At 41.0% G+C, this 12863-nt stretch overlaps 2 protein-coding genes across 3 annotated transcripts in view; one reads left to right on the top strand and one right to left on the bottom strand.

Annotated features, from left to right (window-relative positions):
- LOC127044584 (tRNA (cytosine(38)-C(5))-methyltransferase-like) overlaps nt 1-12863 on the bottom strand; it is a 513024-nt gene that overhangs the window by 473037 nt on the left and 27124 nt on the right. The window lies entirely within an intron of this gene.
- STAM (signal transducing adaptor molecule) overlaps nt 1-12863 on the top strand; it is a 69605-nt gene that overhangs the window by 54240 nt on the left and 2502 nt on the right. For both annotated transcript variants that reach the window (XM_050939573.1, XM_050939574.1), the window contains exons 9-13: nt 349-437; nt 2183-2270; nt 7775-7829; nt 8434-8587; nt 11782-11957. In XM_050939573.1, the coding sequence (XP_050795530.1) occupies nt 349-437; nt 2183-2270; nt 7775-7829; nt 8434-8587; nt 11782-11957 (562 nt within the window). The remainder of the gene's footprint in view (nt 1-348; nt 438-2182; nt 2271-7774; nt 7830-8433; nt 8588-11781; nt 11958-12863) is intronic.

The raw sequence follows: 12863 nt of genomic DNA, 5'->3' as shown, positions 1-12863 counted from the left end.
AGGGTATCTGTTTACTTACATTCACTTGGAGGACATTCCAGCTCTTAAAAAAGGCCTTGGGTAGAATTTTCAGAAGCACCTAAGTCCTATCTTCAAAAGTGATCGACCCTTGTCTGTAAATGCTTAGTAATAAGATTACAAATATAAATATGTGCCGGGAGGTTCAGTTTTGTTTTTCAGAAAACAAATCTTTCAATTGCTTAAACTTTGTTTCTTTTTTCAGTTTCAAGTTTACAATGTGTTTCAACCGCCAAATAATTTAAATGGCAGACAAAATGTTTTCAGTGTAACATTTTATTTTTGCAGTTGGGATTTACTTTTTTTTTAAAAAGTCCATGTGTTTTACAGTGAAAACGGAGAAGAAAACAGTACAGTTCAGTGATGAAGTTCAAGTAGAGACAATAGAACCTGAGCCTGAACCAGTTTATATTGATGAAGTACGTACAGTAAAAATATTGATTTCAGCATTTAATACATCTAAACCAATGGTGTCCAAGCTCCTCAGTCCAAGGGCCAAAAATATTCTGAAATATCAAGGGGACCACAATCTAGAAGGGGAGAGGCACTTCAGACTTGCCATTTTTATTTAATATTATTATTATTATTTTTTACACTTCTGCAGGCCTTTTTCCCCCACTCACTTCTCTCATATGTTCTTATTAAATTGAATTAGGAGCAGCTTCCAACTTGGGTTCCTAGCACCAAACTGTAGGTTCAGACTGCAGATTCACTTTCAAATTGGGCTTCCTTTTCTCAATTCTACTTTTATTGTTCCATCTCTCAGAAATACCATATCTTGGCCCCCTTCTCCAGCATGTCCCCTGTGTAAACACTGTCTTCTGCCCCAGTCTCTGAAGGAACTTTTTCTTTCATTACCCAGGAATCTTAGCCTTGCCTCATCATAAACAGCCTCAAGGATTCAGGCCATCTTTCCTTCAGCACCAAGAACACACACTGGCCCCAGATCTTTCCTTCCTTCTCTCTGTTCTTCAGGAATACCCTTGCTCTCCAAAATCCCTCCCATCCTTCTGCCCCTTCCCCAAATTTAAGTTACTGAGGCCCTACAACTCTCCTAATATCAATTGCACCTCTCCCTAATTCTGGGAGCCCCCGATGCTATTGCATTTGTGCTGTGCTGCTGTTGAGCTGCTTGCTTGTTCCCTTTCCATTCTGCTCTTGGGAAGACTGTGTGGTTCCAGCCTTCTGCTTTCTCACTATATGCTGCTTTCCTTTTAGAACGTGCCTTACGGGCAAAAGGGGGGTGTGTTTAAATTGAGTTAGCTTAACACAGTTAACATGGCTTCTGGCATGTTAAACTACATCTTAGTGTGGCTTTTCAACTGTACCGAGCTAACATGATTGAAAAGCACACCTTTTTGCCCATCAAGATGAGACTGTAAAGGCCAGGCAGCTCAGCACCTGCTTTGCTCTTAGCTTTCTCCTTCCCTTCCTTTATTTAGGTGCTTATGGACTGCTAGTTATACTTTCAAAATATGGCGTATAGCTCCAACTGTATATGTATTAAATATTTATGCATTTCTTCTAGCGTTCTTACTATGTGCACTTTGTAGATACTTACGTATCCCACTAGGTGGTAGCATTGCTTATGTAATTGAAGTAGAATGAAAAGTAGAAGCTGCTTATAAAATAAAATTCTGAGGAATGACTTTTATATATGATGGACATTCTACATTTCATGTTATTAAACCATTTTTGTCATATTCTTTGCTTCTCCTTTTTAATTCTCTATGACTTTCTTTAAAGTTACATTTACTTTGTGTGCAGTTGAAACTTCGATGGATAACCATCTCCTGGGAAATAAGAAACTCAATGGAAACTTCTTAAAATAACACTCTTTCAGGAGAGTAAATGGAGCATTCTTGCTCCTTTTGTGCTGTTAGGGGCTTTTTTTTGGAGGGGATGTGTTTGGCCCTTTGGTAATTACCATTATTAGCAATGAAAATCTTACATAAAGGCTCATACTGTTGTTCATATCTGCTGAAACGAAGGGTATTGTTAATGCTGGTAGAGTCCTTATCTTAGAGGATCAGAAAGAACATTGTTGGGGAGGGGGAGGGCAGGGGGACGGGACATAAAGGAATATTGCATTACAGTAATCTTATACCATCCAATGTAAACCCAGCTATTTTTTCCCATACTAATTCTCTTATTTTCATTATAGGATAAAATGGACCAACTGTTACAGATGTTACAAAGTGCAGATCCAACTGATGATCAGCCGGACCTCCCAGAGCTGCTTCATCTTGAAGGTAAGGTAACTTTGTTATCTTTTTTGAATGATTGTCCACATGAATTTCACTGTGATGCACTTTAGACTCAGCCTCTTAAGGGCCAGAAGCCTGAAAAGGCCAGGCCACCTGAGGTTCCCTGATTGCTACTAATTGCCAAGACCTCTCCTCTCTATTCTCAGATTGCATTTCTGTTGGTACCTGCACTCCTGGATGCCCCAACACCCAAAGCAAACACTGCACTAAGTGACTTAACTGTGGGCCAGTCACCTCTTCTTTGCAGGATTCAATGTGGTGTTATCCATTCAACCAGCTTCTGAGATATCGGTACATCAAGTTAAGGAGGTATCCCCAGTACTACCATCTCCTCTCCAAATACAGGGCACTCCCAATAGAATAGCTTTTGTGATACACTTCCTCCTTTTCTTTCTCATCTCCCACTCATCCATTTTCCCCTTCTTGAGTAGCACAATTGGAGTCAGAAAGGGATTCTAGAGAAGATTTCATGAGGTAGCAGGAAGAGGCCTGGGACCCATAGGCTTACAGCCCTGTTGGTAGTCCCCCCTCCTCCATCCCTCAGTGTTCCCAACTAGCGCAGCCTTAGGTCCTAGCAGGAGGAAAACGAGGAAGAGCATCAAATACCAAGGAGAAGAACACCTACTCCCCTATGTGACTTTCCTTCCCAGGTAAGGCAATAAACTCCTACATCTGCCTCAGTGGATGACTTCACAGTGTTCCAGGACCTCGTTAGGCACATAACAGAGACCCAGGATATTTTCTAGATAGATAGATATGTAGGTCAGGCAAAACCACAAACTTTTGTACGTCTTACACCCTTCCACACACCGCAGGGTCCCCATGCCAAAAAACTTGTGCCATGCAACAGCATCCATCTCAGCCACAAAGCAAGGTGACGGGGCTATTGGGTCCCTCGTAAGGGATCAGAATATTTTTACTCCCATCCAGTTCTGAGTTCTCTTGTAGTGGTTGCTGTTCAAGGAGGGTAAAAAGAGGGACCTTCCAAATCCGTGTTGAGGGAGAAGAACCTAAATAAATTAGACTTATGTGGGCATAAGGTATTTTTTGTAAGCCAGTTTCCAGATGCAGATGTCTAACTGTCAGGCCCTTCTTTCTGAGTATTGCTTCTTAAACTGGGATACTTCATCTCAGTTAGTACACTGTCTTCCAAAGAAATATCAAAAGAAGATGAAAACCATCAGACAGAAGGACAGTTGATTGCCTGCATTTCCTTACAATCTTATGAATCTGACATCACAGCTTGTAATATGGCCATGGTGGGGGGCTTCCTGATTCCAGTACTCAGGTATCCCCAGGGAGGTCCAAACAGTGATTAAGGATCTTCCCTTTGAAGGCAATGAACTTTTTATTCTAGGTCTGATGTGGCTCTCCAAGAGTGGCTTTTTTTTGTTTGGGCCTTTATGTTCCAGCCCCGTGAAAGGAACAAGCACATCAATAATCTTCCTTCACACAGTCTTCTTGTTCTGCCTGATACTATCGTCAGTCCCCAGAGGACCTTGTTGCTTCCAAGGAGAAGACACAGACACTCAACCAGACATGATCCTCTGCCTCATCCTCTTCTGCCCCATAATCTGTGGCTTCCACCAGACAGCAGGTTTGATGCCAATGTCAAGAGCCTGACAGAACCATTCAAGGATCTTTTTCTTCCTACTCCTCTTGGTAGCTGCCTCTTATTTCAATCAGCCTGAACTGGGATCACCTCAAACCAGTGGGCTCTGGAGATTGTAAAGGAGTATTCTGTCCAGTTCCAGTCCTTTTCTACCTTTTTCTCACTACTTTCCTGTCTCTTTTCAGGACCTCTTCTCAAAAGATAGTATTAAAGCTAGCAGTAGATTCCCTTCTACAACCAGGAGCAGTGGAGGAGGTCGCCTTAAAATGTTCTCATCCCAGAGAAGAAAGGGAGATGACATTCCTTCACAGACCTTTAATGTCTCAGATTCATCCACTGTTTTAAGTTCAGGATGTTGACTAGCCTCCATAATTCCATTTTAAGGTTCTCAAGACTGTTCGTGGCTCTTGACCTGCAAGATGCTTATCTCCACATTCATTCATCCAGCCTGCAGAAAATACCTCCGATTACACGTAAGAACATCTTCCCTATAGTGGGTCCTGCCAAAAGATCTTTCCACTGCACCAAGATTATACACCAAGTGTTTGGCCATTGTGGCAGCTAATTTAAGGAAACCAGAGATCCAGGTCTAATAATACTTCAACTGGCTGATGTCATGAGGAAGATCACACCAACAGGTGACCAACTTGATTTGAAAACCTTAAAGCTCTTCTCTCTTCCCTCAATACCCTACATACTTACTCCGACTAGAAGCATAGAGTTCATAGGAGCAGTGTTAGATTCTAGGTCAGGAAGAGTTTGCCTTTCACAGGGAAAATTCCAAACTATAGTGAACCTCATCAACTAACTTGAAGCTCATCCAAGAACATCAGTGAAATCAGGCCTTAACCTGCTGAGACTCATGGCCTCATGCACTTACATGATGCACTTCACCTACATTGCATGCAAGGGTGGTTGAAATTGATACACACACACACACACACACACACACACACCCACACCCACACCCACCCACCCACCCACCCACCAAGCAGGTGACACATGGATCTGATCACAGTTCCACAAGAAGTCCTCTCTTTGTTCTGCTGGTGGCAAAAAAGTTTCTCTACACCTCTACCTACCAAGAGTGGTGATGGGGTTCATGTAGATCACCTTCATATTCAGCATCTCTTCAATATACCTGACTCCGCATAAATGCCCTAGAGTTCAGAGCCATCTGCCTGAGCAAAGCTTTCCTTTCTCTTTTCCAGGGATCCACAATCCAATTACTGACAGACAACACCACAACTATGCTTTATCTCTACGTGAGATCATCCCCACTCTGTCAGGAAGTTATGCAACTCTGGAGTTGGTGCATTCCAAATCAGATCACACCAGTGGCTCTACACCTTCCTAGCCTTCCCAGCACCTTTCAAAATCAACTCAGTGACAGTTTTCAGACAGCCACGAGGGGTCTCAGAAAGGCTCAGTCCTGTAGAAAATTTTCACGAGTGGGGATACAAAGAAATAGGTTTGTTTTCCCCCACACCAGTAAAACAAGTAAGGCACGACCCAGCACTGATGATTGATAGTCCCAGCATGGACTAAGCGGTTCTGGCACTTGAATCTGATGACTCTTTCAGCCCAGTCACCTTGCCTGCTCACAGAACAATGGCTGTATCCAGATGCAAAAACTGACTCCCTTAGCTTAGATGCTGGCTAGATGACATTCATTGAAGGAAGCTGTTCAGCTGAAATTCAGAACGTTGTGCTCTAAAGCAAGAAAGCATCAATCCAACCGATTTATAAAGCTAAATAGAAGAGATTTCCTATTTGTACATCTCAGCACCAGCTGTTTCCCTTGACAGCACACATTTCAGTAATATTGGAATGCTTATTGGCCCTGAAACTATACAGGTCCATCTAGCAGAAATGTCTGCACATCACCCTTCCATCCAAGGGTTATACTGTGTTTTTTCCCTCCCTTCACTGGTAAGGAGCCCATTCATGTTTTTTCTCCCTGTTTGGGAGATCCCTCACTCTAGGGACTTCAATATAGTTGATGGATGTGTCCTGTCCCCCCTGCGCACACGCGCACACACACACACTTCGAACTCTTAGTACTATGTGTCTGTTTCACTTCTCTATGAGGACAGACTTTTAGTGGCCATTACATCAGGTTAGAGGGTAGGTGAAATTCAGGCCCTCGTTGTAGGTATGCCTTACAATATTTCATAAGAACAAGGTTTCTCTCCATCTTCATCCCAAGTTCCTGCCCAAGAGTATTTCAGACTTCTATGTGAACCCACATACTTGTCTCCCAGCTTTCTTCTCCAAGTCTCATTCACTGTTAGGGGAAACTACACTTCAGGCACTTGATATACTAAGGTCACTGTCTTTTTACAGTGACAGGAAAAAATTATTCAGGAATGCACCTAGACTGTTTATGGCCTTTGTAGAGAGGCTTGTGAGTCAAACCAGCGGTGAGCAACCTGCGAGAAGTGGCAGCCAGCACGTCCCTGCAGCTTGTGACGCTTCCCGCAGCTCCCGTTGGCAGGGAACGGAGAACCACGGCCACTGGAAGCTGCAGGCAGCTGTGCCTATGGATGGTCAATGTAAACAAGCTGTCTTGCAGCCCGCGAGCAGATTACCCTGATAGACCGCAGGTTGCCCACCGCTGAGTCAGACAGTATCCTCTGAGATTATTAGCCAGGTTAGATCCATCTAGCCAATCAGCCTCTGCTGCCTTTTGAAGAATGTCCCTGTTTCTGAAATCTTTAGCCCAGCAACATGGAGCATAGTCCACACTTTTACAAGACATTGTTCTTTAATAGAGGTGTCCACTTTGGTTGGGCTGTCCTGCAGTCACGGTTGAAGCAGGACTCCTATTACCTACCTCCAAGCAAACAGATACCTGGTTGTTAGTCACCAAGAATGGACAATCACTTGAAGAAAGAACAATTACTTTCCTGACAGTGACTGTGATTCTTTGAGACATGTTGTCCACTTAAATTCCATGACTCACCCTCCTTCCCCACTACTTATGGATTTGTACTCCTCTGGGATTCTGTATGGGTGGAGAACCTCAGGGACTGGGCCTGCTCTGCTTTATGCCCTCGGTTGTGGGGGAGGCATACAGGATGCAGGCCTGGCCCCAGTGGATGCTGCTAGCCAAGATCCCAATCTTGTGCATATAGGGCTCATTTGCACCAAGAGTGAAATCTGTGTGTACAACACACCTTGAAGAAGCACAGTTACTGTAGGTAACCATTCTTTTTTAAACTTGCAAAAATAACTTGGTATATTTATAGAAAGTCAGAGGCTAGAGGCTAACGACTAATTTTTTTCTTTCACTGGTCTGCTGGGTTACCTTGGGCAAGTGACTTCACCTCTGTTCTCAATTTTCTTCATCTGTAAAATGGTGATAATATTTACCTCCTGTGTAAAGTGCTTTTGAGATCTAGTAAAAAATAAGAGCTAGGTGGTATTATATATATGCATAATATTTTTGCAACAGTCTATTAATATCTATTGATCATCATCAGAATTGCCTTCTTTATACAAATTCCAGGGTTGTAGTGCTATGAAGAAACAGTGAGAACTGCAAAACCTTCTTGAGTTATTCTACTTCCTTAAAAATGTAAGGGGGAGAGGGGGATTTATGCTGGGTTTTGTTGCTTCCCAGTTTCCAAAATCTAACTTGGAGAAGCTAAGCTTCAACCTTTAATAAAAAAAGTACATAACCAACTTTTACTCTAGCTTTTATGAATCACAAGTTAAATTGTATTTATGATTTTAGAAATTTATTTTGACGTCTAAATATTTCAAGTAGCAATTTTTTTTAAAAAGCACTTGCAACAATGTTTACTTTCTGATTTTCAGTACAAACAACTGAAATCTTTGTGATTCTGATTATATATATGTAATTCTCTCCTAGCAATATGCCACCAAATGGGACCTCTCATTGATGAAAAGCTGGAAGATATTGATAGGTAAGAAAGTACATATGTATGCTGATACTGATTATTAAGGCTCAGACTCTTTTGAAATAATAGCAAAAGTACCAATCGTTTACATTATGGCTTGCTATAAGTACTTTCAGTATAATATGTGCCAGAGAAAGTACATATAGTTAATAAGGTCCTGCTCCATGATTATGGCCCCTTGGCAGTGTGGTAATATAAATAATAACAGTGTCCCTCATGGGAAGATGACTTAGGGGATTTTCTCTCAAAGGAGTGCTAGTACTTTTAGTGTGAATGATTTCTTTTGCTAACTTTAGAATGCTGAAATATTGTATCTCCTGCCTGTACTCAGGAGTAACTAATTAAAATTTCTTGCTTGTCTACTTGATGAAGAATTAATATTTCTGACTACTAGTCGGAGTTATAACACTTGATCAGTGTATCTAGGTATCATTTCCCATGCAGTAAGAGTAGTTTGCTATGGTACCTCATCATGTACAGATCTGCCGTATTACTCAGTTCAATATAAATAGCTAAAATGTACAGTAAGCCATATGATATAATAGATGATATATGAAGGTATTTCTATAAAAGGGAACTTCAATTTACATTAAAATATTAATTATTCCAGGAAACATTCAGAACTTTCAGAGCTCAATGTTAAGGTCATGGAGGCTCTTTCATTATATACCAAGTTGATGAATGAAGATCCAATGTATTCCATGTATGCAAAACTACCAAACCAACATTATTATATGCAGTCTTCTGGTGTTTCTGGCTCTCAGGTACATATTTGATTTTAAAGACCTGGAATATCTCAGTGGTTTGAGCATTGGCCTGCTAAACAGAGAGTTGTGAGTTCAGTCTTTGAGGGGGCCATTTGGGGATTGATCTTGTTTTGAGAAGGGGGGTTGGACTAGATGATCTCTTGAGGTCCCTTCCAACCCTAATGATCTATCTAATATATTGAATATTTATTGAGCTGATTATGGCTAAGTTGCCTTGTAAGTTATCAGTGGTGCACTACGACTAATCATTGTACAAAGTTAGCCACTATAAGAAAAAATTGTCTTACAGCAGTAAAATGAATATACAGTAACTTTTTAAAGCAGCAGATCACAGAAACTTGGAAACCCTATTGTCTGAGTATATATTCTATGCAAGCAAGTGACCCTTATCTATTTTCTTTGGTACCCACTATGGACAGAATCTACAGCCTCTCCCTTATTTCCCTAGTTACCTGTAGACCAGTTAGTCTTTTTTCCTGAGGTAAGGATGTTTTATTGTCTCCAGAACTAAACTACTACATTCCCATCATTAGCAATCAAATACAAATTATAGTTGTATTTAAACAGAACACTGTTTATGTAAGAGACAACACAAAAATAAAGAAAACCTTTAAACTTGTTCAGTTGCAGGCTTTGAAAAGATTTTCTATGACAGATTCTGACTTAATTTAGCTCTGTTTTGTTTATTTCAATTTATAAAATTTACCACAAAAGTGCTTATCCTGTGCCCTTGGTACCAGTGTGAAAATAAACTGAACAAAAGGAAAGCCAGCCGTTCCTTCACACCAAGCCAAAAAATAACCAGCCACAGTAAAGTTTAAGTTAAACCATATGTTCTTTCCATCACAAACAACCTCTTCTATTGTCTTCCTTGCCCAAAACCCTGTGTAGGATTTGCTCTTAAATTACAGAATTACATGGGTAGCACTACACTTAAGGTACATCTGCATGCTTTTTGGCAGTAGCATGTAGAGGCTGTAGCCCCCCAGCATGGTGATAAATAGCAGTGTAGATGGTGAGGTACAGCTTAGGTGAGTAGAGTAAAGACACACCTGAAGGGCATCTGTATGTGTGCAAGGACATACCCCATGTGCTCTTGACATGCTTCAGCTGTGCTTCCTTCTCTACACCACTAAAAATAGCAGTTTATAGTGTTCTGCTACTGGAGTAGGAAAAGTCTTTGGCAGCAAGGGAAGTCTCAGATGAGGAAAGCCAGCGCGGAAGCAGAGGGGAATGCTCTGCCAGCACCCTAGTGCTGGAGCCCTTCCTCGCCTCAAGGGAAAGATTCTGGCAGCGCAAAAAGATTGTGGCAGCTCCCAACTGCTGAAGCCTTTCCTCATTGCAGTGAAAGGGTCTGATAGCAGGAAGCTAGTGAAGCTTTTCCCCGCTGTCTCCCCCCGACCAGAGCTTTTCACCCACACATAAAACTACACACTGCAGTTTGGACACAGCCCGCTTTTTGCTGTGGCCTGTAGCTATGTGTATGCTACTTGCCATTTTCTATGTAAACAGCAGTTCATCACTCAGTTTTTTGGTTCTCAAATGTAGAAGGCTCTATTCATTCTCCTAACTCAACAGTCTTGTAGCTCTTTTAGTTCATACTTCCATTCAGTTGATACACTATGGAGATTTCTAAAGTCCTTATAAACATGTTAGCCATGCATCCCGTGAAGTGGGTATTCACCCATGAAAGTTTATGCTCCAATACATTTGTAAGTCTATAAGGTGGCACAGGACTCTTGCTTTTTACAGGTCCAGACTAACGCAGCCACCTCTCTGATACACGTTAGCCATTGTAATTCTTCTAATACACAATTACCATTTTATTTTCCAGTTTATGAAAATATCAGAGGTGTCAAGTATTTCAAGCTGTGCAATGTCTTAATTGCCTTTTATGTATTTGGTCACTTCTAAAGACTTTCCTAAACATCAGAGAGAAGGGTTGGTTCATTTTTTTAATGAAGTCTAAAAATATGAGCCAGCTAATGAACTTCTGTGTTTCCCACCACTGTGGTTCTGGGAAAACGTTACGAGCAGAATTGGTTCTTTTACTTTCATAATGAAATCCATCCATTTATCTGTGGTGTCTTCCGACAACTGCCTTTTCTTTACATAGTGACGTTAGAACAAATCATTAGAAATCCTGAGTCTCTGCACCTGCACGTAATCAAGTTCAGCAGACACCCATAGCAAATGATTTAGCTGCCTTACAAACAGGCATATATCTAACCTCAGAAGAAATACAAGACTTTTGGGATGGAGAGGAGTCACTATAAAGGCCTAAAGAAGCTAGGAAAACACCTTCATTCCAGGAATGGAGAGTTCTTACACTCTTTCATTGTGTCGTCTGTGTCAATAGAGTGAGTGCCTCAGATTCATAGATCTTAAGACCATTATAGTCAACTACCCTGATCTTGTACATAACACAGAAATATAGAGTTTCACCTAGTTATCCCTCCAGTAGGCCCAATAATTTGTTTGAACTAAAACATGTTTTTTTAGAAACTCATGTAGTCTTGATTTAAGAACATCAAGAGATGGAGAACCTAATATTTGGTAAACTGGTCTGTTGGCTAATTATACTAAGTAAAGCTATACCTTATTTCCAGATGGAATTTTATCTAGCAGACCACCTCCCCTCCCATTCACATAACATCTCAATGACAGCCTCAGCAATTACTTACATGAAAATGTTAGCTAAAAATAAGAAAATATTACCTTTGAATTTTCAGTTAGCAGCTGCATACAAAGGAAAGCCAGCACCATATTGCTAGACTACAGTTGCCCTACACTGACAGTTCTCTGATAAACAGTTGAAATTTTTAACTTTTATTCAGAAGGAAAAAACTACAGTAATTATTTTTAATTACCACCATTACAAAATATATTTTTCAAATTTAATGACTGACTCCTATTGATAGATAGTGTCTCAAATAATTTCCTAGAGTACTGGAGTCTTATTTTCCTTTTGAGAAAGAGAGCAGATTTATGGTGCAATCATAATATTCTCCCCTGTTTTGTTAGAACATTATCGCACAGTGCAAATTAGTCAAGTTGCTTTTAAATACACAGCTTTTTGTGGGCAGAGGCTTGAGAGCCTTTTCTTTAGATTCTGAACTTAGCAATTAACTAAGTAGCAATAATATGTTCCTATATTTTATCTATGACCATCTTTTGTTTAATTTTTTAAGGTTTACCCAGGGCAGCCTCAAAGTAGTACATATTTGGTGACAGGAAGTGCGCAAATGGGCCATATTCAAGGCTATAATCTTCCCCAAGAACAACTTCCTACTCTCAACCAAGGCACAGTTCCTCAATCGGGAAGCTCAGGACTGCCTAGTCAGCCAGCTCAGACATCTTATGCTAAGTAATTCTAATATTTGCCTATTCTAAATAAACTTAAATTTCATTCTAAATAACTAGGACTGACTTTTAAGGGGAAATTTTGTTTTTGGACAACCTTTATTTTAGTCATAATTGACTGAACTCCACAGTGTAGTCACTTCCAGTGTGTACTTACTGATGTTTAGATAACAAAAGTATTTTTAGCAATTGTATGAACTTTGTACACAAAACAACGTTACTGATTGTGAAACACTTGTTGTGTCTTGTGCTCTTTACACAAGAACAATGTGAAGAAACCATGGGCATGGCTGAGTTCCAAATAACCATGTTCACTGAATATATACAACATGCAAGGCAGCTTCATGCAAATATACTGCTGCTCTGACTGGTTTCTAGTACGTTCTAAAACACAAAGTATGATGAGTGCCATTAGGGATGATTGCCCTTCCTTTGCTTCAGACACCTCGGCGTGTTGGCAGGTACTGATCATATTGGAAAAGGGTTAAGTAGATTTTGCAGTCTCATGGCTGGTCTACACTGCGGGAGAAAATCGGTCTCAGATACGCAACTTCAACTACGTGAATAACGTAACTGAAGTGGAAGTATCTAAGATCGAATTACCGTCCTCACGGCGCGGGATCGATGTCCACGGCTCCCCATGTTGACTCCGCAACTCCGTTCGGGTTGGTGGAGTTCCAGAATCGATATAAGCGCGTTCGGGGATCGATATATCGCGTCTAGATGAGACATGATATATCGACCCCCGAGCAATCGATTGCTACCCGCCGATACGGCTGGTAGTGAAGACGTAGCCTCAGCGAGGTGTGTACATTTACCCAGATACAAGGGGATTGGAAGTGGGTCTCTGTAGAGGAAGTATCTAGGGAGCAGCCTATACAGGGTCAAAAGTTTGAGCTGGGCTTAAATT

This window comes from Gopherus flavomarginatus, chromosome 2 (genome assembly GCF_025201925.1).
Source record: "Gopherus flavomarginatus isolate rGopFla2 chromosome 2, rGopFla2.mat.asm, whole genome shotgun sequence".
NCBI classification, from domain to species: Eukaryota; Metazoa; Chordata; order Testudines; family Testudinidae; genus Gopherus; species Gopherus flavomarginatus.
This window is presented reverse-complemented; position numbering and strand designations above follow the sequence as displayed.